Source organism: Melanostigma gelatinosum, assembly GCF_949748355.1.
Source record: "Melanostigma gelatinosum genome assembly, chromosome: 7".
Classification (NCBI taxonomy): Eukaryota; Metazoa; Chordata; class Actinopteri; order Perciformes; family Zoarcidae; genus Melanostigma; species Melanostigma gelatinosum.
Window position 1 is genome coordinate 10,199,745 of NC_136640.1, and position 25,012 is coordinate 10,224,756.

Here is a 25,012-nt window from a genome sequence, read left to right on the forward strand (position 1 = left end):
GGTAATGTTAGTATATTTTCACAGTGCTATTTCCATACGCAACGCTGCCATATTTCTCAGTGTGCTGCTTTGAGTTTCTCTTTTTGTAGAGATAGTGTTCTCACTTTGGTGCGCTTTCTCAATATTAAGCTACTTTTCAACTCGACCCTTCCTGAAGTTTTCCAATGTATTGAAAGGGGTTTATTGTAAAACAGACGGGAGGAAGTGTTGACACTGCATTAATAGTAACGGCAATGGAAAACAGAAAAGGCCTCTTCTCTAAATGACTAATGAAATACATACTTACAAAACACAGAATTGGAAATGTGATAAAGCGAAGTTAAGGGTCTCACAAGAGAGAAAAATCAAAGTAGCAGTGGCTGAGAGATTCTAGTCCCAAGTACGGGTCAAGCATCAAAAACACGATCCACAATTCCCATAATGCAACTCAACAGTGTCTTTCATTAGACCCTAAATGATATACCCCCTAAATGTCAACTTCTTTCAAACCCCACACCTCCAGATTGTAACCTCATGACAAGTAAACTGAACCTGGTGTGTAAATATGGTGGAGCGCCCCTTTAATCCATAGACTTAGAAGTTTTTTTGCCATAAAATAGAAAAGCATTAGCAGCCCGGAAGACGTGAAATCCATCTAAAAAGTTGCAGCGTGCTTGTTAAAAACCGTCCTCAAAATGCACGAGTTGCAGTTAATGACACCCTTTGCTCGCTGTTGTCATGGTTATCTGTGGGGCTGCTGCTGTTCGGTGTTCCAGCATCGAGATAGAACAGAACCTAACTGATGCTGTTGTGAAGATGATGTCGGACAGATAATTTGCTAGTTAGGCGGGAAATGGATGGACGGACAGCTCCGTCATCCTCCCTCTTCTCGTCCCTCGGATGCCCCGGTCGATTATTTACGGAGTGATTGGTCGAGTCTGGCTGAGCAGGACGGGGGCTGAGCGCTGTAAGCGTCTGTCCTGCCTGCTGTCTCTGATTTTACACAGCCGAGAGGGGAGGGCCACGACACACACTCGCACACACCCACTCACTTTTTTATCCCTCCCGTGGTCCACACACACACACACCTCGACATACGCTCAGATCTTGCTTACATCATCCAAGCAGTAGAAACAGATCAGACACCCATGCATACAAGCTGAAGTGTGGTCCTCTGCCTTCCACATATGGTGTATGTATGTGTGTGTGTGTGTGTGCGTGTGTGTGTGTGTGTGTGTGTGTAGATCTGCTCCAGAACAAGACCCACACTTTGACGCACAAGGCTGAATTTATGGAAGAGCAGAAGATTTGCGTGCGGAGAAGTTGCTTTCTGAAGGACTGAATTATTTAAAAGCCCCCGTTGCCAGAAGAAGAGAGGACAGAAAGAAACGACGAGCGGTAACATGTTGATTTTATGTCGCGAGTAAGAGACAAGGTGGTGATCACATCGACCCTCAGGTGTTGTCTTTCATTTCATCTGACGTTCCTGTGAGTAAACAAACGGATACAAACCCCTGCCGGGTGTTTTATTCTGGTTATTTCGCGGGTGTCTTATGTGCCCAAGTGAAAGTGCGTTCGGGCACAGGGGCCGCTCCGTATGCTGCAGATGGTTCGAACCCTTGCCCTGTTCAGCATTGCTCTGGAGGAAATGAATGAGAATGGAGAGGATGCAGGAGATGAGGGAGGGGGAGGAGAAGTGGTGGACAGAGATGCTGTGGATCAGGTCAGAAACAACAACAGGAATGGGAACTCCAGTGGGAATTTGAATGGGAATGGACTTTGTGCTGGAAGCCCCCACAGAGAGGTAGACTGTGTTTTCTATTCTTTGCCGTTAAGATTGGTGTGGTTTTTCAAAGATCTGTCCGTAGATATCTTTGTTAGCTTTTAAGTGTAATTTATTGTATTTTAGGAATCTCTAGCAACAGTTTATTTTTGCCTGTTCGTGGTATACCTTGTGTTCCTTGAGTGGCAGCAGAATCAACACATACGCTTCGGATTACATCCACATATGAATGCACAAACGCACTCTCACTGCAGACATAACATAGCCGCTCTCGCTCTAGTTCTGCTAATCTGCAGAACTAATCTGCAGAACTACAGCAGCTTTTGAAAATCTGTTTTTTTTTAAAAGTCCTTATAATAATTGTAGAACCACCGCCTGTCTTTCAATTTAACATTTTTTTTAAATGTCCATTTTACACAGCGTATTGTTTGTCTTTTCTGTGACCAACCATCCAGAGCCCCAAAAATATTTTTCTTTTATAGCATAAAAAAGTAAGAAAAACAGCTAATATTCACATTAGAGAATATTGCTTAATTAATATAATTTTCTGTCAATGGAATAAATCAAGACATTCAGCTCTGTATGTAATGCAGCACAAGAACAAAGTACGAATCCTTTTGTTAGACCCACTTGTGGTATTGATGAAGAAAATATTGAAGCAGCAGCCGAGGACTAATAACAGACCTCAACATATATTATTGTTAACTGATTGTGTGAATGAAAGGGGAGCTTTAGAAAGTAGAGTAAGATGAGAGGAAAGGAGTGGAGGAGGCGATGATGATGATGATGATGGAGGAGTCGGGGAAGTGGATCAATAGCCCGTGCATGTGCGTCAGAAAGGGAGACAAAACTATTGATCAGCGTAGAGTAGGTCAGAGAAGTCTGTGGCATGCAAATGACAATTGGGGAGTACATAGAGATGATACAGCCTATGATGGAGACACACACACACACACACCCTGTCGCTAACATCTGCATGGCGGAATTACATACTTGAAGTTAAGGATTTACTTCAACATGAAGAAGATGTGGGAATCCGTCCGTGTTTTACAGTGGGGTTTGGATGAACAGAGGAAGAGAGAGAGAGGTGATGAGGATGCTTTCTCTTTTGACTAAGAGGCTGCCTGTTGCTGCTTTCGCCAGGTTGTTGCCAGGGGATACCGTCGTCGGGGAGTTGGGATGAAGGCAGCAGGGATGGAGAGGTGTGACGACAGCGACGAGATGAGAGGAGAGAGAGCTGTGTTTTTGTCGCGGATGCTTTGAATGAAAAAACTTCAGCTCAGACCTCAAACGCAATGGGGTTTAGGGAGTCAAAGACAGTCTTTTTTTTATATATTGATGATGTGTTCTGCTGATGTTTGGGTACCCATTCAGTAAATTGGCCACATGCAAAAACAAGGAATTGAAAGAACACAGATTCAGCATTTCCTCCTCAGTTTTCATGATTGGAAAGTGACTTAAAGTCTGCAGTAAAGTTACAGACACCATATATACTCTATATATATTCAGCATACAGACACGAGAGTGCAGTCTATCGTCTCATCTAGTCAAGAAAGCAAATAAGCTTATTTCTCAAGATGTCAAACAATTCCTTTTAAGAACTTATTCATAGAAGCTGCCAATTTACGTTTGTATACTTAGTGGTCTGTGCATACCAGTCATTTTACCAGTTATTTTGATACTCGAAAAAGTTTTTTAAAGCAGTTTTTTAAAATAGAAGATGTATTAATTTGCATCCGGTTCCATTTGCCAGATAATAGTGCAGGACATGGGGAAACACAAATTAACTTTAAAGGCCCTTCACACCCATGGTGAACTCACACAGGTGATTTTGATCATTTTGGCAAATTATGTCTCAGTTAACAGACTGAGGGACATCGATGAGCTTCAGTTAGAGCGGGACGAAAGGAGATGTTTTAAGACGTTCTGTTAACTGAGACACAGACATGCAAAAATAAACATGCCAGAAACATAACCTTGTTGGCAATATATCATTATTTGTGCGAGACTGTATGCGGTACAGCTGTGTCCCAGTCTTTTTGTCGGTCACAGAGAGAGAAGAACGTGACTTCACAAAATGTTTGATGCAGCTGCGGCATTTATAAAGAACGATTGGGAACTTCGGTCCTTTATTGGCAAAATACCACTTTTAGGTACTAAATTGTCCGTACAAAATGAATATCTTGTTTTGAATCCAGTTCCTCTCATTCGGCAGTCTTCAAATGACAAAGTTTGACCTCGTCGAGCCCCCCCCCCCCCCCCCCTGCAAAATGACAGGGACAGTGTTGTACAGTTTTATACAAACAAAAAGAAAGGTTGAGTGGTAGCAGCATTAGTACGACATGACAGAACAACATACACTCAAAGACAGATATACAGTACACGGTTGATACACAGCATGACCTCGGCGACATGAAACCACAACTAAGGTAGTTACGCAGAATGACACTCGACAAAGCTGCCTGTGCTCTGACTCTGGCGTCTGTTGTCTCTGCCGTCATGCTGTAATGTCTGGCTGCAGTTGTGAGGAATAACGCGCTTCATGGACCTCCTGTGTCCACGCCATTACCCAGACACCAGAGCTCGCAGAGGCACACATGAGAACATGCTGTACTCGCACACATACTGCACATATTTTTCTCACACACACACACACAGAGACACTGGAGGGGTTTCCTCTCCGATCCCCTCCGTGTTATTTAGTGACAGGCTGAATCCTGGGAACCATCCAGCCTGTCACATTTACTGCTGAGCCACCGAGCAACGTTCGAGAAAGAATAACCATACTTAACATCTCAATGCATGTTTGTACTCTTTGTGCCACAGCTTTGGCTGTTTTGGGCTGATTGAATTACACAAGCGCATTCTTGCTCTTCAGGCCACATCATTCCTGAGATCTGGGTGGTTAAACAGATCAAAGTTATCGGATTACAAATAATTTGAAGGTGTGGTCTCAAGATTTCAGATTTCAGCAGGTGAAATGATTACACAGTCTGTCTGTAAAACATACATCGCTGTTTGATATCGGCAAAATTTGTGACGCGTCATCAAGCAACAGCTAATGTCTTGCAAATACCAACATTTGTTAATTGTTAATTAGCTTGTGATGGTGAACATTTTACTCCCCACCCTCATGAGCGACGTGGGAGAACAATGAGATGGTAAACGGTGACTCATCATGTGTCATCATAGCACCAAAGTTACAGTGTGTGACTGTTTTATTAAACTGGATCCATTTGACCAATGTGGTGGCTTGACTCAGAAACCATTCAGCCTCTCAGCTTACTCAATGGAACGAGCATTCCTATAATTATTTCACTATGTTCTGATGATGTGTGTGTGTGTGTGTTTACTAAAGACGACCAGCACAGAACAGAGGAACATTACTGTCAGGGACAGTCCCCCCCCCTGTTGTTGTACCTCTTTGTCACACACATGCATGCGTTATCTCCCGTCTTCCGGTTCCCATCATTACCAGCTGAACAGCTCTGCGACGGCCCAAATCATCCCTGCGATGTGCGTGTGCCTGAATTGTAGTGAAAGCAGTCAGTTCTGATTTTGTTTGCTTGATTTTGTCAGGTTGACATCAAAGTAATGATTCGTAATGAGTCGTGAAAAAGAGAGAGTGGATCTGCATTCGTCAATTTGATTAACGCATAATCATTTTTATTAGACATTCATGCAGGAGACAGCTGTGTTCCTGTGTGGAGGGCAGTGTGTCTCTGTGTGTGTGTGTGTGTGTGTGTGTTTGTGTGCAGCACGCTGTCAGAAAATGCTGACAAACTGGTTGTAGCTACCAGGGAAATCCTGAAGTTACTACACATACTGTACGCTGCATAAATACTTCAGTATCGGAGTATTTCTCAGATAGCACTACTGCAGTTCCAAATACACACGGAGCTGTTGCTGTCTAGCGATGCAGCTGCGCTCCATGCTTGATAGCATCATGCTCAACAACATTAGCATCCGTTGACAGACGTTGGTCGTTGATCGATTGTAAGATATAACGCTGAAACCATGAGTCAGCTCATTGATTAGAAAATGTATTCAGATCGCAAATGATATGATTAAAAACAATATATGGTAAATCATTTTACACACATCAGGCAAAATATTTGCTGGTTTCAGTGTTAATATTTGCTACTAATTTACAATAATAGTTAATTAATAATAAGATGATAATTTCTCGACTTGTATAATGAGTGTTTTTTTAGTTTTCGGCTGATTGTGATGAAATAATCAGCCCAAAACTGAAAATATCCGAAAATATTAGATATTATTAGATATTATTAGATAATATTAGATAATATTAGATAATATTAGATATTATTATTATATTATAGATATTATAGAAAATATTTCTCGCTGTTCACATCTTTGATTTTGGTGCCATACTGTCTGGGTTAGCCAACAAAACAATCAAACCTGGATGTCAAATCAGTCTATTTAGATTTTGCAGGTGTGAAATTTACCCAGAAAGATCAGCAACTGAACTATGATTTCCTTTCAATAACATTCTGGTTAGACAACACTTGTGACTCGGGACACTTCGGTAGAGCTGCTGCTTACTGAATCAGGAGACTGAGCCAGGATTTATTTTGAATCGATGATTGCTGAAGGGTCATTTTGGAGTATAGATGGAAGATTACTGTGGTATTGTGTCTTTCCCTTTCTATCCATGTTCAGCCCTGTATTTATTCCTTCTACTCCATTCTGTTTGTGTTTATATCTCAGGGCAGAGTAGACTTGGAATGAATCTGAAAGAGAGGGTGGCATGTAAATGTCAACCTAAAAAAAAAAACACTCAGTGCACTCCATTCACACGTCGCCTTCTACCCTCCGGTGGTGCCCCACAGCGCCCCTGGGATCACTTCAGATTCCAAACACTAAACAAGGTCTTTCTGGGAAGTTATTGTTACGGTTATGTATAGGTCACAGTGGTGCTGGCAGAGAGGAGAGAGGAGCAAGGGAGCAGGGGAAGAAATCCTCCTGTGTGTTTTTGTGGCCTCTATAAATGTGTGTGTATGTGAAAGACACAGTGGTTACATAGGCACCATAGGGTTTTGCCCTGTGGCTCCATCTGATATTTATAAGTCATGTTTAGTTCTGTACCAGAATATTTTGGGAGGCTCCCCTGAGACCCCTGAAATAGTATATCTGACTTGTTCCATGATCCTTAAACTCCGTTTGTTATTCTCCTGCCTCTCTCTTTGTCTCACAGATACACACACACACACACACACACACACACACACACACACACACACACACACACACACACACACACAACGGGATAGACTTTTGTGGCACAAGCCTGTCAGTTGTTGCCATGTTGAAAACACTGGAAAACTGTGTTTGTTTTTTTTTAGCTACCGATTTTGATTCATCTGATCAAGTGCATGAAAGTAAATTATAACTTTGATTAAAAATGTATTTGAACACAGATGTTAAAAATCAACTTAAGCTTTTTATGTTTGTTTTTTCCTCATTTTTTTTTCTCTTCTTCCCTTCATATGCCTTTCTTCGTCTCTTTCCCTTTCCCTCTCTGCCTCAATGCGTCGGCCTTTTTGTCCGCTATGTGTCGGAGCACAAGTGTTATTCACTTGCAACCATGAATCATGAGTCATTGTTAGCGTGAACAGCTGAGTCAAGCTTTGCTTCTCTGTGGACTTCCTGGCCTCTGTGACCCCTAATCGTGTGTGTGTGTGTGTGTGTGTGTGTGTGTGTGTGTGTGTGTGTGTGTGTGTGTGTGTGTGTGTGTGTGTGTGTGTGTGTGTGTGTGTGTGTGTGTGTGTGTGTGTGTGTGTGTGTGTGTGTGTGTGTGTGTGTGTGTGTGTGTGTGAAAAAGAAAATACTATGACGTGGTTTGAGAAAGGAAATCTGCATATAACGAGTCAGCAGTGGTCACGGTGTTCTTTGTATTTCTGTGATGTGTGACTGATGTTGGAAGGCAGGAATGCAGATGTAGAAATGGAACATTTAAAATGCCAGGAAGGCAAAAGGCCCATCTGCAAAGTACAAAAAGCATCAGCAACTATAAACATTTTCATCAATTCAGTTTAATGCTCATTCTGCATTATAATCTCTCATAATCGTGCTCGTAAGAAAGATTCAAAAGAAAGCCGTTCCTCAAAGAGTAGGAAATGCATGTGAAGTTCCTGAATTCCAGGAAAAGTTGCTGCAATGGACAAAAAAGCTGTGATAGAAGAGTGCGTGTGTGTGTGTGTCAAGTTGTTTGTTTGAATTTATCTCAAGTTGTTTTTGATGCATCTAGCCACTGTCTTGTAAGTTATTTTCCATTTTGCTGTCATGCAGTGGAATACAGCAGTTGGATGAGACATCTGGGCTGCAGCTCTCTAAACATTAAACCCTGACATTTACAATTTAACACTCAGCCGTAGCGATGTCATCCTGGATACTTATTCTACCCACACGTCTTCAGGAAGTCATGTTGGACATGTAGGCTGGAGTTTTGTGAAGTGTCTTTAAATTGAATTGATCTAATTTCTGTTCTTGCGTCTTGTAAAAACTGATGTTTTTTTGCATGGCGAACGTTCGTTGAAGCAAGAAATAAATGGCAGAAATCAGCACTCGTAATCTTTTTTTTTTTTTTTTCTGTCTTAAAAGATAGTTGTTACAATAAATGTACAGACAGGACACATAGTGGAAGAGAGAAGAGTGTGAGATGCAACACATGCTCCTAATGGGAATCGATCCAGAGAGTTTGCAGCTATGAAATAGTCTGATCCACTAGGACACCAGGACAGCACAATAGTTTGACTTTATTCCGGTTCATATTAAGACTCATTAACATTATGAATGCATGTCAGTGTTTGTGTGGGTGCCCTTCTGTGTCTGCAAAAAAAAGTGCATCGTCCACATTGTGTATCCTTTAGTAGAATGATGGTATCATCTACATGCTTTGATTGATCTTCTGTTTTCACAGGACATGAGGAAACATGTGATGATGACCCTCTTGGACACAGAGCAGTCGTATGTGGAGTCACTACGCAGTCTCATTCAGGTAACGCACAACTACACGTTCTCGCACTGTACGAGCATATATACACACGCAGTTCACCTCAGAGTATTCTGACATATCTCTGGTCTAATAAGAGTGTAATGTTCACCGATGAACAAACGCAGTCTTATTGAGCGTTTTACCATCGCGCACAAAGAAACACAGCATAGTGGATTCACAGATTGCTGAGGACGTGAATAACGAATGTAGGTAACAACGGTGTTATGTAATCCACTTATTGCCATTCATCCCGTCAGGCTAATCTGCTAACCCTGTCACATCTCACTGTCATCAGCATTATCTGCTCCCACACACAAAGAAACCCTCTCTCTCACCTGTATCTGACACCTGTCGCTAACTAACCTTTACCCCCAATCCTAGCTGCATCCCTCTCTCTGTCTCACACACACACACACACACACACACACACACACACACACACACACACACACACACGGTCCCGACCTGTTTTATAACCTGTCACCATTCGCTGTGTGTGGGCTGAACACAGTGTGTGCGTGTGTGCGTGTGTGTGTGTGTGTGTGCGTGCACTCACAGCCCAACGTTGCACACTGACTTGTCTCCCTCTATGCATGCGTTTCTGCCTGCGGCCACAAAGTGAATAATCCTGCGCTGCGTTCCCATGGCGACACAGGGAAAGTCAGTGTTACCACGGTGACTGCAGCGAGAGTGCAGATCCCCCTGAAGGAGGGTCTCTGATGCGGTTCAGCTGAGACCGCTCGACGGCAGCGTGGTCCCAAGTGGAAATCCCACTCTGTGGTTTCTGTGAATAGATATATTATTTGTTTTTGTATCACAGCTTAGTTAGCTGACAAAGGACCAGATATATAAATATGAGCTGCACTGAATGTTTCTATAATAATTACAATGGATCAAATGCCCGTATGCATGTGAAAGATGTCACACACACTGTCAAGCACACAGTCAAAGTCATATTATCCTGACCCTCTCCTCTCTCTCTGCAAAAAGAACAGCGCAACAGTACAACACTTTCACTAAAGAGCAGAGGTACATTTTAGTGGCAGCTAATGCAAGTTGATACTTGAGACAAAACGCACCGAACTTCCAACCTACCTGATTTCAAGATGAGCAACATCGTCATCAGAGAAGGTGCTTCTCTATAAAGATGAGCTATTTCAGGCAGATAATGAGCTCTTATGTAATGTATTTCCAAGAGAAGGAAAGTTGAATGAAGCTGAATCAAATGTCTCAAACCCCTCTTTCTCCCAACGTTCTTCAATACAAATGTTTTAACAAGGCAATTCAATTATACATCCGATGGGCCATGATGTCGGGCAGTGAGCAACGCACCGCTTACAGGATTTAACTGCTTCTGGAGTCTCGGAGTCACATCTGTCTGAGTCCATTTTGGATAGTAAAATGTATCTCTGAATTTCTCTCAGTGTGGCACTGTTTGTTTGAGAAGACAGGGATATATTAGCTTGTATCATTCTGTGACGAGGTCTTTTACTGGGATGTGTGGTTTTGTTTTTCCTGCTAAGCCCAGTATTGTCAGCAGAGGGCGCTCTAGGCATTATATACTTTGCATCAGTATCGAACAGTAGAGTAGAAGAAAGCCGTCAGCGCGTGATGAGTGATGTATTGGAACGTTAATGCTAATCGCCGCTAGTATAATAATGCTATAGCCGTAACACTACCTGTATGCTAACCCTCTAAAGTCACGTCAGAGAAATATGTTTTACGGCAGACGCTTTCAAAATAAGAGCTCATTCAATATTCACTGTTGTTTCTTTGTTAGTGGTAATAATACACGTTCATGCTGGTATACATACTAGAGCAATGTTAAATACTTACCTATTATTTACCTGGTGTTTTCATGTAAATGAAGTTTGTCCAATACTTACCCGTAATCCCTGAAAAGAAAGTTAATTGAGCGTAAAGCCAATTAAGCACTTTATCCTGGGAATCCCAGAAAGAGAACCTGGGAAAAGAGAATTCAGATTGGTATTGAAAGTAATGTGTGTTTATGGCATTTGGTATGAGTTGTCAATGAAAATGAAACATTTGTTATTATGAGTTATATTGTGTTCTGGTCAAAATAAGTAAGGTAGTATGTAGAAAGAATAAAGTTCTATGGAGCTACAACAAGAATTAGTTGTCAAAGGTCTCGATGCTAGAAACAAATTGCCCCGGCAGCTAACCTCGTGCATATAAAGTGATTTGAAATGGTCTGTAACTAACTGGTTGTCTTGTCCCCTCAGGGTTACTTGCGTCCTCTCAAGCAGCCGGACAGCGGCTCCATCGTGGACCCTCTGCTGGTGGATGAGATGTTCTACCAGATCCCCGAGATCCTGGAGCACCACGAGCACTTCCTGGAGCAAGTCTCCGGCTGCGTCGGCCAATGGCACGATAGGCAGACCGTGGGACACTTCCTCATCCAATCGGTGAGTAGAGATGACAAGAAGCGTCCTCTCCTCCTATTTTTTTTAATGATAACAAATATAATTCATATGAGTTAAATAATGTGTCAAATCAGGTTTGTTGCTTCCATGTTGTTAAAGAGAACAAGTTACTGTGGAAAGCCAACTGTAACCAAGTGACTTTAGTGTCTCACTGAACAGTTTTCTTCTTGCTCTCTTCTATAGGAATGTATTTAGCATGTGTTAGCATTGTTAGCTGGTGTATGTGATATGTAAGGTGAGTGTGTGAGACAGTTAACCTCAAGCACTAGCAGTAATCCCTTTACGTCTACGAATCCAACACAGTAAAGGCTGGTGTTGTGTGGAAGAGGCTCCGGAAATTCTAAATGTTGTGTTTATAATGCAAAACTATGAATTATAGAAATTCTGTTCAAAAGATGCAGTGCACTTTGCTTCTCTGGGACAGTTGTATTGCTTCACTGTGTGTTTGTTTTTATTATCTCTGCAAGATAAGCTCAGCACAGAAGTTCAGCTCTGTAAAACGGTGGTTTTCTTCGTCATTATTCAAATGCATTCACGTTTTATACAGGTTCTTGTACATGTTTTGAGACAGTAGTTGATCAATCTGGAGGTCTTAGCTTTGGGAACCGGTGGGTCGCCGGTTCAAGTCCCCGCTAGACCGGGCACTACAGAGCTACCCTTGAGGACGGCATCAGACCCCAAACTGCTCCCCTGTCTTACAATAGACACTGACAATATAAGTTGATTCATATTTATTGTTATCATATTGATAAATTATTATATTTTGAAGTTTGATTGCATACATTTTCTATAAATTGGACTTTTCTGATGTACTGAAGTGCAGCAGTCAAAGCAACTGTATCTGACTACACGAGAGCTTAAATGAATAAACAGTCCTTAAAAAGCATGATTGGACTGAAGGGAAGCTGTTTTTATTGAAGAGACAGTTGGCAACACTGGTTTAATATTTTGTTTTCCCGGTGACCTCTTGTCGACCCGTTTAAAGTTTCCCACGACCCGAGGGTGGCTCTCAACCTAGACCGTTCAAAAACAAGTGCTCTCAAACATCCGCGTTGGACTAAATGTCAGGTTGAAAGAGAATGAAAGAAAAAACGACTTCTAGCTTCAGCTGTAACGGCTATAACCGTTTACATGAAGTCAAAAGAAGCACATATATTCCTGTTTCTTCACAGGCAGACTTATAGACCAGAATGCAGTGCGGCCACAGCTTTTGTTTTGTATTAGGTGGGGTGAAAAAACCCTCACGCTCTTGCTATGTTAATGCTGCTGTTATCCCGCTCAGCACCTCACAGCGTGAATGAAACAACTGGAGACACAAACTGTCACACAATGACAATGGGTCTAAGGGAAAGACGAGCAGTTAAAGAAAACTAAAATGTAACATTACCTCATCTTACAACACTTCATACGTTTTATGTACATTGTGAATAGGAGAGGAATGGCAACAGAAGAACACAGCGGAGAGAGAAGTGAGGTTGTTGCTCAGCTGTGGTAGAGCCTCCCCCACTGCTCACACTGAGCCTCCCCCGCCTCCCCTTTGTCTCCCACCGCTGCAGCTTTTCAATGTGCAACAGCCTGTAGTGATCTCAGGCCTCGTTGGCGCAGTAGGCAGCGCGTCAGTCTCATAATCTGAAGGTCGTGAGTTCGAGCCTCACACGGGGCACTTGTTTTGGTTCAGCTGTCTGCCGTTTACAGCGGCAGAGGGATCCAGCACATGTGCTGTTTCATTGTTTTATGGTTTGTGGGAAATGTCCCCACAACAGGGGTATTTTACACTGCACTGAATCGGTTCTCGTTCGTGTTTTTAGACACAGATGTAGACTGATAGAGGAGAGGACACTGGGAGATGGATGATGAAAAGATAAATGCAGAAGAGGGTTGGGTTATTTCATGACTCTGACGTAAAACACACATTGTGGATTATTACACTGTTTGTGTCTTTCAGTCCCTCTATTTGTGAAAGGAAAGCAGGTCGTGGTGAATCATCTGTGTGTGTTTGTGTGTATGTTTGATGGAGTGAAAGAACTATTATTCCATTATATTCGGCGAAAACACCAAGGTAGCCTCTCCAGTACAGCTCTCTTTGGCTTTTATAATGATTTGTTTACACAGTGACGAACACAGCACATACTCAACGTTGACCATTGACAACATATAATTAGCTCACAGTCAACCAACATAGCAATGCGGCGAAAACAAACAACTGAAACGATTATTAAATTATCTAAATAATACTGTTCTTATTTATCAATTAATCGACTAATTGTTTCAGGTCTAATAGATTAATTGGCATTTTTGCACTTCCAGGTTCCCTCATCTCAAAGTCAACGGGTTTTTTTTAATGATTGTTTCGATGTCTGAAATAAGGTCTGTGGTAAACACACAAGCCTCAGAGATGTTGCTCAAACGCCACTCTCTTGAATTATGAAGGTCTTGCGTGTCTTTAAAAACTCTCGTTTCTAACAAGTGGCTCAATGAGTCAGCAAACGTCGTCGCACAGCCTCGTCCGCCTTCACAGCCTCGCTGTGTATTCTCACTCTCATGCTGTAGTTTGTCTTTAGCCTAATGTTGTCTTTTTACTTAAAAATCATAAAACATGGTGTTCATTTGTGAAGATTATCTGGCTGAACAAAAAGTGTAAGTATCATAAATGTTATAATCCAATAATAATCCCAAATCCCTTTAGCATTTAGTTGAAGGGAGACGTGTGCAGTGATAACATAGAGGTTGACCTGCTGTATAATCCTCTTACCAGCACCTCGCATATTCTTCATCGACTTTCTTTTGCTAACAGGGTTGTGGTTCAAACGTTGAACACGCCATCGTCACATAAAAGTTCACGCACAGTCGTTTAAAATATGCTCTTCTGCTTTTCCTCCAGTTCTCCAAAGAGACGCTCGCTAATATGTATTCAGCGTACATCGACAACTTCCTCAATGCCAAAGATGCTGTGAGGATTGCCAAGGAGGCCAAGCCAGCGTTTCACAAGTTCCTGGAGGTGAGTGTTCGACAGGACGTCCCGTTTGCTCCAGGCAGCTGCTCTCGTGTGTGTGTGTGTGTGTGTGTGTGTGTGTGTGTGTGTGTGTGTGTGTGTGTGTGTGTGTTTGGAAAACTGGCAACTTAGTCGAGACGTTTTCCTCGACTGGTGGAAGAGCCTTGAACCAGCTTTCAGAGCATGAAAGCTTCTTTGTTGTCCGTGTTTGTCAAAGTTTAAATTGTGTATATGCTAATGTGTGTGTGTGTGTGTGTGTTTCCTGTCTTGTTCCTCCAGTTTGTCCAGGAAGGTATTCCTGTTATTTTTCTGTTTAAAAGAGAGACATGTGATTGTTCTTTCTCTGCAGGAATGGATATGCGTCCACCGTATTTAGACACACTGGCTTCAAATAAAACGTGCTAATATCCTCATTTCTAAATCCGATTATGTCAAATTGAATGCGAGGAACTGTGTTTTTTTTTTCCTCAGCTCATGAGATCTGAAGGATCTTAAATGTTTACCCAATGCAAGAAAACTACTGAAATATATTTTCTCTTTCAGTAAATATACAACTTTTTAGATCTTTCTGGGTGTGGAATTATGAATGACTATTTACTGTCTCAAATCATCTCTTTAAACCAATTCAACCAGATAAGTTGTCTTAAAAACGCAAATTGTAATCGGGCACCACAAAAAAGCTGCCGTGTCCTGGTCCTGTTCTCAGTTCTCAACCACAGAGAGCTTCATGTTTTTAGAGTGGAACCACGTCACCATCCTGTGGTGGAGACTTAAATTGCAACACATCTCGTCACTTGTGCTTACTCGTGTCTCCATCCTCCTCCTATCTTCACCCCCTCACAGCAAAACATGCGTGAGAACAAGGAGAAGCAGGCTCTGGGTGATCTGATGATCAAACCAGTCCAGAGGATTCCTCGATATGAGCTGCTGGTGAAGGTGAATAATCCTCCTTTCTGTATTCTGTTAAGTAGCCTCATCCTGCGTTTAGTGACGAGAAGCTCGCGTACAGGCAGATTCATTCATTTGTGTTTTGTTTTGTGTTCAAGGACCTGCTCAAGCACACCCCAGAGGATCACCCGGACCACCCGTACTTACTGGACGCCCAGAGAGACATCAAGCGATTGGCTGAGAGGATCAATAAGGGGCGTCGCTCCGCTGAGGAGGCGGAGAGGGAGGCCAGGGTCATCCAGGAGATCGAGGCGCACATAGAGGGAGTTGAACATGTGAGATCTATACATCACAGTAAAGATAGAACGCAAAGCAGACTGTCCTCTTGGTTAATTGATTCATTTCACGTCACAGGATATAAGAAAATGTTATGGTATATGAAGTGACGTGTGTGTGTGTGTGTGTGTTCGTGTTAGATTCTGAACCCCCTGAGGAAGTTCTTGAGACAGGAAATGGTCATGGAGGCGGTAAGAAGTACTTTCTGAGTTGACAAATATGTGTAGCATAGTAAGGTTTCTGTATTCATGTCAAGGAAAAGAAGTCAAAGTAATGGGACTGATTAAAAAGGACTGTGTCATGAATATAATATTGTGTTAAAAGTGATCCAGAGCCCAAGTTAAGATTGTCTGAGCTTCTCTTCTCTCTTGTCTCTCTCTGTAGAAGACAGTCGGTGGGAAGAAGGACCGTTCTCTCTTCCTCTTCAGTGATCTGATCATCTGCACCACTCTCAAGAGGAAGTCTGGCTCGTTAAGACGCAGCTCCATGAGCCTGTACGTGAGACACACACACACCGAACCATCATAATACAGTTTCCAAACCACACTGCCCCCTGGTGTTGTACAATAGGCCACGTTTGTCCTCATTTTCTCTTTCTATCTCTTCTTATTCTGCTCTCTCTCTCTCTCTCAGATACTCTGCTGCGAGTATGATCGATACCTCCAGTAAATACAAGTTCCTGTGGAAGCTTCCCCTGGAGGACGTGGAGGTGGTGAAAAGTAAGGCTCCAGCTGTTGATGGCATGAAACACACCGGCTTCCTGTCGCTTCAATGTTTTCTTCGTCATGATGGTGTTTTTAATTTGAAATAAATCTCTGCTTTAGGCTCCACCCAGGCAACAAACAAGGAGAGCATCCAGAAGATGATTAGTCGATTAGACGAGGATCTCAGCACTCTGGGTCACATCGGCAAGCTGTCTGAGGCCCTCAGCTTCCCACATCAGGTACTGTGGACCGACACACACATCATGTTACACTGTGTCTTCACACAATGAGTAAGAATGACTTTATTTCGATCTTTCTTATTGTCTTCTGTCCTATGATGCGGTACGACATCTAACGGTCTTTTCTTTTCTTGCTGTTTCCGTCTCTCTCAGTCCCTGGACGAGGCGATAAAGGACCTGATGGCGTCGGTGCACAGGGAGCTGTCGGAGAAGCAGTCTCTGGCCTTCAGCATGACCTTCCTGCCCACAAAGCTGGAGTTCACCACGGCCTCCGCCGAGAGCAGCTTCGTCTTCGAGTTCACTTCGCCTGACACGCGCTGCAACTTTGAACAGGCCTTTGAAGACGCCAAGAAGAAGTTAGGTGAGTGAAAAAGGGAAACGTTATTTCCTGTAGTGTAGCATGTCAGGTACAGTAGACAAAGGAGATGATAGCAGCATCTGGATGCGATGGTTTCATTTCATGTCAAGTTGGTTTTATTTATAGAGCCCAATTTATCACAGTTTTGCCTCAAGGGCTTTACAATCTGTGCAGCATAAGGCACCCTCTGTCCTTTGACTCTCCTCAGGTTAAGTATCAACTCTCAGTTCAGCTGCAATAAGCACCTTAAATTATTGCTGTTGCCGTTTTCTCAACTGTCAATGTGCCGTTGTGTTTAGCAATGAATAAGGACCAGTGGGACCCAGAGTTTCTGAAGGCCATTCCTATCATGAAGACGCGCAGTGGAATGCAGGTGAGATTCATCTCATTTGAATGACTTAATACCCGTAGACCAGCTCTCTTTACAAAGGTACAAACGTAATCAATGCCTCGTTGTTTGTCTCCAGTTTTCGTGTGCCTCTCCCAGCCACAGCTGTCCCGACAGTGGTTGTGAGGTGTGGGTGTGTAACAGTGATGGATACGTGGGACAGGTGAGAAAATACTGTTATGTTAGTCCATGTGCTTTCTGGTGGAGGAAAAGAAACAACACAATGTAACAGTTGCAGTTAACAGTTGACTGATGATGATGTTTTCTCTCTGCAGGTGTGTCTGTTGAACATCAAAGATGAGCCCACAGTCGAGGCCTGTATCGCCGTCTGCTCAGCGAGGATCATATGTATCGCTGCCGTACCCGGACTCAAGGGAAGGTCAGTACACACACACACACACACACACACACACACAATTGGGCAACATAATGCTTAATCTGCACCTGTCTGGTTCATTGATTCGATCCCTGACCGATGGCTCTTGACCTCGTAGGGAGCGTGGATCAGAGCCCACTCTGGCCACAGCCTCCGCAGCAGCGGGTCACACCCAGCAGCAGCTCCACATATCGATCTGTCAATCGTCTCTGGAGCTGACGGAGCAACCCACAGGTTAGTCCATGAGGGCTTTACAACATGACGAGCAGCAACAGCTGTTAGCTGCTATCGTATAATCCTATCTTTTGCTGTTGCTATATTGGCATGTATGAATGGCATCGACTTGTACTCTACCTGTATACACTGCAGTTTTCGTTTGAATACATATTTTCACGATGAACTGATTGTTTGCAGGACCAGGGGCGGAGCTTGTTCCTTTTGACAGCGATGACACTGATGACGAGGATTCACCCAGCCCCTCCTCTACTCTACAGAGTCAGGCCAGTCACTCCACCGTATCCTCCAGCTACGGCAGTGAGTAACAATAACACTCCAGTCTCTCTCTCACACACACACACACACACACACACACACACACACACACACACACACACTTGAATACTTAAACTCTCATTTCCTCCTCTAAGATGACGAGGGCCCCGGCTCCAAGGACATGGCCACAGAGACCACCAGCAGTGAGGAGGAGCAGGAGTTCCCGGTGGCGAGCTCCTACGGAGCCCCCGGGACGTTGGGGGTGGGCGGAGGAGGAGGAGGAGGCCGAGGCAACACGGAGAGCGCCATGGACGGCCGCGCCATGCGCCGCTCCTCTCGGGGCTCCTTCACCCGGGCCAGCCTGGAGGACCTGCTCAGCATCGACCCGGAGGCCTACCAGAGCTCAGTGTGGCTGGGCACAGAGGATGGATGGTACACACACACACACACACACACTCACGCACACACTCGCACCGTAAACCTTCGGGACAGATTCAAACTTAACACAAGTGGAGTTATGACACTACAGATGACACACGATGCACATGAATTGACTTTAGTTTTCTGTTTGCACGTAGTAACGTTTGTTATTAAAGCACTGATTTCATCACCTAACCTCCTATCATGCCTCTGTTCCCGTTAGCATCCATGTGTACCAGTCCTCGGACAACATCCGTAACCGTAAGAACAGCATGAAGATGCAACACTCAGCCTCCATCCTCTGTATACTGTGAGTTCCCTTCTTTTCCACCACTTTGCCTTTAAAAACTATTAATAATCGTGGAACTTGTGCTGCTTTAGACAATAGAAAATGCGGAGCCAGAAGGCGGGAAAGCTATTTTTTCATCTCATTCTTTGTGTGCTTTACTTGACATCCCTCCTTTTCTTTTTCCTCCTCCAGGTATTTGGACAACAAAGTGTTTGTGGCGTTGGCCAGTGGCGAAGTGATCGTCTATCAGAGGGAAGCAGGTAAGACGGGCGGGTGGAGCAATCTTTTTCTGTGGAAGCGTTTTTCTGAACAGTTTCTTTAAATGGCTGCTACTGGGAGTGCTGACATTATCGTTATTCCAGCTTGCTTCAACCACTTAAGTGTCCAAATTATTCATATTTCTTTATCCCCCCCCCCCCCCCCCCCCTTAATCTCAATCTGCAGGTAGTTTCTGGGACCCTCAGTCTTCTCAGACCTTAGTTCTGGGCACGCCCAGTAGCCCCGTCACCAAAATGGTTCCCGTGGGAGGAAAGCTTTGGTGTGGCTCACAGAACAGAGTGCTTATCATCAACACAACTACACTGGTGCAAGAGGTGGGTAGAAGGATGGACCAATGTGTGTACGGGTGGATGAGGGGCGATGCGGACACAACAATCACTGTGTGTGTGTGTGTGTGTGTGTGTGTGTGTGTGTGTGTGTGTGTGTGTGTGTGTGTGTGTGTGTTCTCTGGCTCTCAGCACTGGTTCCAGGTGGGCACAGACAGCAGTCGGTGTGTGACCTGCATGGTGGCGTACGGTCAGGGTGTGTGGTTGGCGTTGCAGGGAAGTGCACACGTGAAACTCTACCACGCTCAGACCTTGGAGAGCCTGACGGAGGTGGACGTGGCGCCTGCTGTGCATAAGATGCTTGCAGGTAAAACAAGATTTTTTTTAGAGTGACAGAAATGTGTTTACATGTTGTATTTCTTATCGTGGACAGCAGCGCTTTGTTTCTTTATTCTTCTGTCTTTAATCCCCAATTTAAAATAACTTCTCTGTCCTCTATCCTCCCTCATTCGCTCTCTCTCCACTGTCTCTCCCATTGCTGCTCCCTTCATCCTCACCACTTTTCCCTCCCCCCTCGCCTACACCCCATTGTCTCTTTTGTCTCTCTCTCCATTCAGGTGCAGACGCGATCATCAGACAGCACAAAGCCGCCTGTCTGAGAATCACGGCGTTGCTGGCCTGTAAGGATCTGCTGTGGATCGGCACCAGTGCCGGTAAAAACATCCCAAAATACATTAAGCGCGATGGTTTCACCGAAGTAGCATTTAGTTTCCCTCACAAACGGCATTCACCTGCAAACAGCATTACAAAAGTCATAATGGATATGTCGTATTTAGTGTTTATTTTTGCAATGGTAGAACTTGGGAATTTTGTACCTGCACCTTTAAGGAGTTCCTCCAAATTTGTCACAACCACGACGTTAAGCAGAGAAATACAACCACGAAGGCGTTAATTCTAGTATTTCGATAAAAGAAAAGAAAGTGTGTTTTAAGATGGTGTTCTTCTGTAGGCGTGGTCCTTACGCTGGTGATCCCGGCAGTGAGCTCGGGAACCGGTGCCGGGACACTGAAAGTCCCCCAGGTGCCGATGGGCTCGGCTCACGGACACACGGGACACGTTCGGTTCCTCACATCCATAGAACTACCGGAAGGGTTCGACATGAGCTTCCCGCCGACAACCACTGACTCCACAGGTCAATGCTTCTTTAATTAAATGTTTTATGTGCACTCTCGTCTACTTTTGCAGCACAAAAATGTATAAAACTTCACCGAAGTTTTATCATCCCTTTAATCCCCTCCTCTCTGTTTTTAGGCAACCAATCTCAGAGCAGCACACTTGACGGGAACCTCCAGAGGCGCGACTCGGCGCGGCGCCGAGCCTCGGCCCACATCCCGTCAAAAACCAACCATCTGGTCATTTCCGGCGGCGACGGCTACGAGGACTTCCGACTCACCAATAGCAGTGAAACGGTCGGACGGGACGACAGCACCAACCATCTTTTGCTTTGGAAGGTCTGAGGCGATCAACCCCGGCGTGAACAACCCCGCTCCCAACCTCCTCCGCACAAGCTCCCGCCCTCTCCACATCGGACTCGTCACTTTTTTGGTGTTGCCGTGGTCTTCTGCTCAGTTCCACCAAGTCTCTATGTGCGTAATTTGACTGCCAAATCCCCCCCTGGACCTTTTTAATGAGTATGATCACGTCAAAGCCAGTTTTACCGTGTTGATGTTTCTGATGTTGTGTGTCGTTGCTCTCTTGAGTGGTGTCCGTGCGTGTGCATTTCCTTTTTTTTTTTTTGGCATCTGCAAATATTGTTTAGAAAAGCGTCTTTAAACTCGAGTCTTCACTGAAGGAGACGGAGAAGTATGGTTAGACTGTGAAGAAGAGGACAGGAGGTAGACGCAGGACGGCCAAGTACATCAACCCTTCACCCCATCATCACGTCATCTTAGCCTGAACTGCAGATAAAATGCCTCCTGATGATCAGAGGTAAATGTCATGTAAAAGTAAAATACACCATCACAGACTGTAGTTCGATGGATATTCTGAATTCATTTCTGTAGTTGGAGCATCAAATTGGAAGAGAGGTTCAGCTGATGTCTGTGAGCTTTTAAAAAGACAAAAAACAACGTCTCCACGATCATTGCTTATCGACTGCTAACATCCTCTTTTCTCCTGTTGCGGGAGAGTGAATATCATTAAAGTGCAATATGTGGCACGGGTATCTAGCAACACACACATTAATGCACACATCCGCTCACTGAATAGGAAGCATAAATGTGTGTTTTACACAGATAATCACTTTGTATCTGATTTTCTTATTTCATTTTTGTTTTGTTTTGTCAGTATAAGATGACATGAACGTAGATGATGCCCGCTACTGGAGTTGAGCAGGAAAAGTGCATTTGGAGACGTTCCTCATATGACCATGCCAAAGATGCGTTACAGTTTTGACGTGAAATGTTTTTGTTTGTTCAGCAGAAATCCGGAGCTGAAGTTACTGACTTCTATGACGCTATAGGCTGTGGTAGCAGATTAACGATAGTGATGTACAGTATTTATGCTTTTGATTTTTAGCGCCGCCTTTTTCCAGCACTTAATTTATAGAAGATGTAGTTTTCACTTTTTGTTTTTTAGGAGTTGAAGAACAAGGAGGCCCGGACTCGAGTAGCGGAAGAGATAACTAGGCGTAGTGTCGTGTGTTCGGGTGCTGAATGCAAAGAGATGCTCAAAAATGTCTATTATTTGACAGCTTCACGGTGCGTATTGTGTCACAGGACGTGTATGGCGCTAAGATTTGTTCGATGCACACGCTTGATTTCAGGATTGATCGTTGGAGAGCGAGTTGCATGTGGTGTGTTTGTGAGGAAAGAGATACAAAGTAGGTCAGAAGGACAAATGCTGAGCACCTGCACGTGCCTTCAGAAGGCTAAAAGTTAAGCCCTTAAACACACACACACACACACACACACACACGTAGTGAAAAGCTCTCACTCGCACTGCAGCAGATGTCAGAGGGAAGTGAAAGGTGCCCCTGACTCGTCCTTGCACACACTCTCATGTTGGCGTCAGGCTTTGTGGGGTTAAGAAGTATGAGAAGGACATTTGGACTTTCTGCCCAGAATGTAGGCTACATTACAGTTAGCTTGTGGTAGCATGTATAGAATACAGCAGAGGAAAGTTTGACAATTTCAGCAAATGTTACAGGACGAGTTCAACACTTTGGGAAATATGCTTATTCGGTTTCAGAACAAGATTATTTCCCAAAATGTTTAATTATTCCTTTTACGGCCTCTTAAGGTTAAGGTAGCAGAAAGTGTTTTTTTTATGTTCTGTATGATTCACAACAAAATATTAATATTTGCAGTGAGCTGCCCGGTCACCCATGAACATGCTGTATGTCTATGCTGGCTGTAGGGCGTTTGGAGAGCTCCTTCGGGTGGAGTCTTATGTTTTCTGTGATAAATGATGTGGAGGAACATCGGTGTGCCATCTCTGCTGAGTCGGCCAACGGAGAAACTAAATCACAAAAAAAAATTGCCTTAAGAATATACTTTTACATTCACATGGTAGTCACATAAATACTAATGACTGAACACTATTTTCAGCAGTTGCATTTAATGTTTTAAACACGGCGTAATGAGTTTGACTCTCTTTATTTTACAGACATACAAGCATGCACACGAACACACCGCGTCTTAGATATGAAGTAAACCTAGATGCTATAACTTGACCCGGACAGAGAATGAAAGAGAAGAATCACATCAAACACATCCGATCATCACTGCAACTCTCACTAAACGTGTTGGTTATCCTCCTCGTGCCCGTATGTGAAAGAAGTCTTTATTGTTGTAAATATTGGTATATATTGCCTTTTTTCTGTAAATAGTGCACCCACGGTACTCAATTGTTGATATGAATCTAATGGCATATTTTTATATATTTGTGTAAGTTTTTGTTTGTACCCCCCCTCCTTCCCCCTTTCTGGCATGCGCTGTCGGTGACGTTTAAATTATAACTGTCGTAGATCTTTCCGAAAGAAGACGAGAAGTTTTGTCATCGAGGTTTTCTCTGTTAGCTCTGAAACGTGTGTTGTCGCCTGCAGGAAGGAAAACAACAACAACCTGCTCACAACTCTGTTGATCTGGCTCTGGTTACGTCCTGTATGGAGCTGTTCTCCTCACTGTGGGTTCCTCTTTGTAAATAAATCAGTTCACTGGTGCCCACTTCGTGCCTGTTCTTTCTGTCGGCCGGTGAGGTGTGGGTCTCTTGAGATTTGTTAGATTATCGATCATATTTTAGTTTTACTGATTGTCTGCTGATAAAAACTCATATTTGGGTTTCTCCAACCTGGAACGAGGGGGGCTACCTGGGTTTCTGATATGATGCTTAGGTGCACAAAACATGGACATGATACCCTGGAACGCATTTATAAGTTGAACGCTAATGTGCCTTAAATGTTCACTTTACCCTAAATCAATTAGTCGATCGACAGCAAATTAATCTGCAATAATTTATTCATTAAACTGTTTAAACTGTGCAGCATTTAAGGGGATCTATTGACAGAAAGGGAATTTAGTGATCTGACCCTGATATTCCCCCTCCTGTTCTTTACAGTTCCAATAGATAGTAAATAAATATAAATACAGTGGACTCGGGTCTAGTGATGAACTCCTTCAGTCAGCCGCTCTGACCGTAACACAGTTACAATGGTGGTGTTTTTTTTTTTATCAGCACACTTCAGTGTCACTCAACTGTTCATTTTACTTCAGCCCACTGACCCACAATGTAGTGTACTGTGATATGATAGCCCCGCAGTATATATAGGGGAAGCTGTATGAATGCAGGCCATTCAGGACACACAAATACTAATGTTGCCCCTCATGAACACACACACACACACACACACACACACACTGCATCCACACACAGTATTCAAATGATCCATTAAACAGTGAAGATCTGTGACGGCTGAAAGAGGCAGTGAAGACGGCAGCACAGAGATGCATCTGTGTCACCAGAATGACTGATTGATATTGTGTCATTGACTCGCACTGACTCAGCCCAGTGGAAGAACGTGGGCCCGTGGAAGTCTCCTTCATTCAGATTTTACCGTATTGAGTGTGTTAGAAAAGGCTCCTTTTTAAAATCTTGCACAGTGCTGTAAGTGTCAAACACATGATCCACTCCTCAGTCACTTGTTTCTCTCCCCAGGCTGCTGTGATGGTCCCCGATTATCCTCTTAAAAACCGTGTACAGTGAGTTCACACATCTGATCTGTGTTAAAGGAGCTGCTTTTGCCCCAACTGCAGGATTATGACTCACTCTCAGACAGACACACTCACTCAGTTTAACTGCTTTCATTTTAACGTTGATATTTATTGAGAGAACACCACTTCAACAGTGAGCCATTGTGAAATATCACATTATGAAAAGCACATGATAAAGCAAATGATGAGTGAATCCAGTATTGTGCATGCTGGCTCAGTGTCACACTGTCATGGTGCCTGGGTCTGTTGAAGAGACCAGAGCCATCGGTGATGATATTAGTAACACCTGTGCTGTTCCTGCTATGACAAGGTACACTGTAATTATGACTAATGCCAGACAGGTGCTGGAGGAAAACAGTTTTGATAAATATACAAACAGCGTTTGGAAAGGGATTTTTTTTAATAAAAACTGCTGGAATTAGATACAAATGAAGAGCAATAAAATACTAAAATAAAATATTTTATTTGTGGTTATTTAAACATAATTT

At 43.5% G+C, this 25,012-nt stretch overlaps 1 protein-coding gene across 1 annotated transcript in view; it reads left to right on the forward strand.

Moving 5' to 3' along the window:
• Nucleotides 1–23,476, forward strand: part of arhgef17 (Rho guanine nucleotide exchange factor (GEF) 17) — a gene marked incomplete at its 5' end in the record, with an annotated part of 50,399 nt that extends 26,923 nt beyond the window's left edge. The window contains 23 exons of the mRNA XM_079272680.1: nt 8,709–8,786; nt 11,027–11,209; nt 14,109–14,225; nt 15,063–15,155; nt 15,266–15,442; nt 15,584–15,634; nt 15,828–15,937; nt 16,077–16,162; nt 16,268–16,386; nt 16,540–16,747; nt 17,044–17,117; nt 17,212–17,295; nt 17,408–17,511; nt 17,627–17,742; nt 17,923–18,042; nt 18,156–18,432; nt 18,644–18,730; nt 18,902–18,969; nt 19,154–19,302; nt 19,447–19,621; nt 19,872–19,967; nt 20,264–20,446; nt 20,566–23,476. Of these exons, the coding sequence (XP_079128806.1) occupies nt 8,709–8,786; nt 11,027–11,209; nt 14,109–14,225; nt 15,063–15,155; nt 15,266–15,442; nt 15,584–15,634; nt 15,828–15,937; nt 16,077–16,162; nt 16,268–16,386; nt 16,540–16,747; nt 17,044–17,117; nt 17,212–17,295; nt 17,408–17,511; nt 17,627–17,742; nt 17,923–18,042; nt 18,156–18,432; nt 18,644–18,730; nt 18,902–18,969; nt 19,154–19,302; nt 19,447–19,621; nt 19,872–19,967; nt 20,264–20,446; nt 20,566–20,771 (2,961 nt within the window). The 3' untranslated portion in view covers nt 20,772–23,476. The remainder of the gene's footprint in view (nt 1–8,708; nt 8,787–11,026; nt 11,210–14,108; nt 14,226–15,062; nt 15,156–15,265; nt 15,443–15,583; nt 15,635–15,827; nt 15,938–16,076; nt 16,163–16,267; nt 16,387–16,539; nt 16,748–17,043; nt 17,118–17,211; nt 17,296–17,407; nt 17,512–17,626; nt 17,743–17,922; nt 18,043–18,155; nt 18,433–18,643; nt 18,731–18,901; nt 18,970–19,153; nt 19,303–19,446; nt 19,622–19,871; nt 19,968–20,263; nt 20,447–20,565) is intronic.
• Between the last annotated feature and the right edge of the window lie 1,536 nt (nt 23,477–25,012).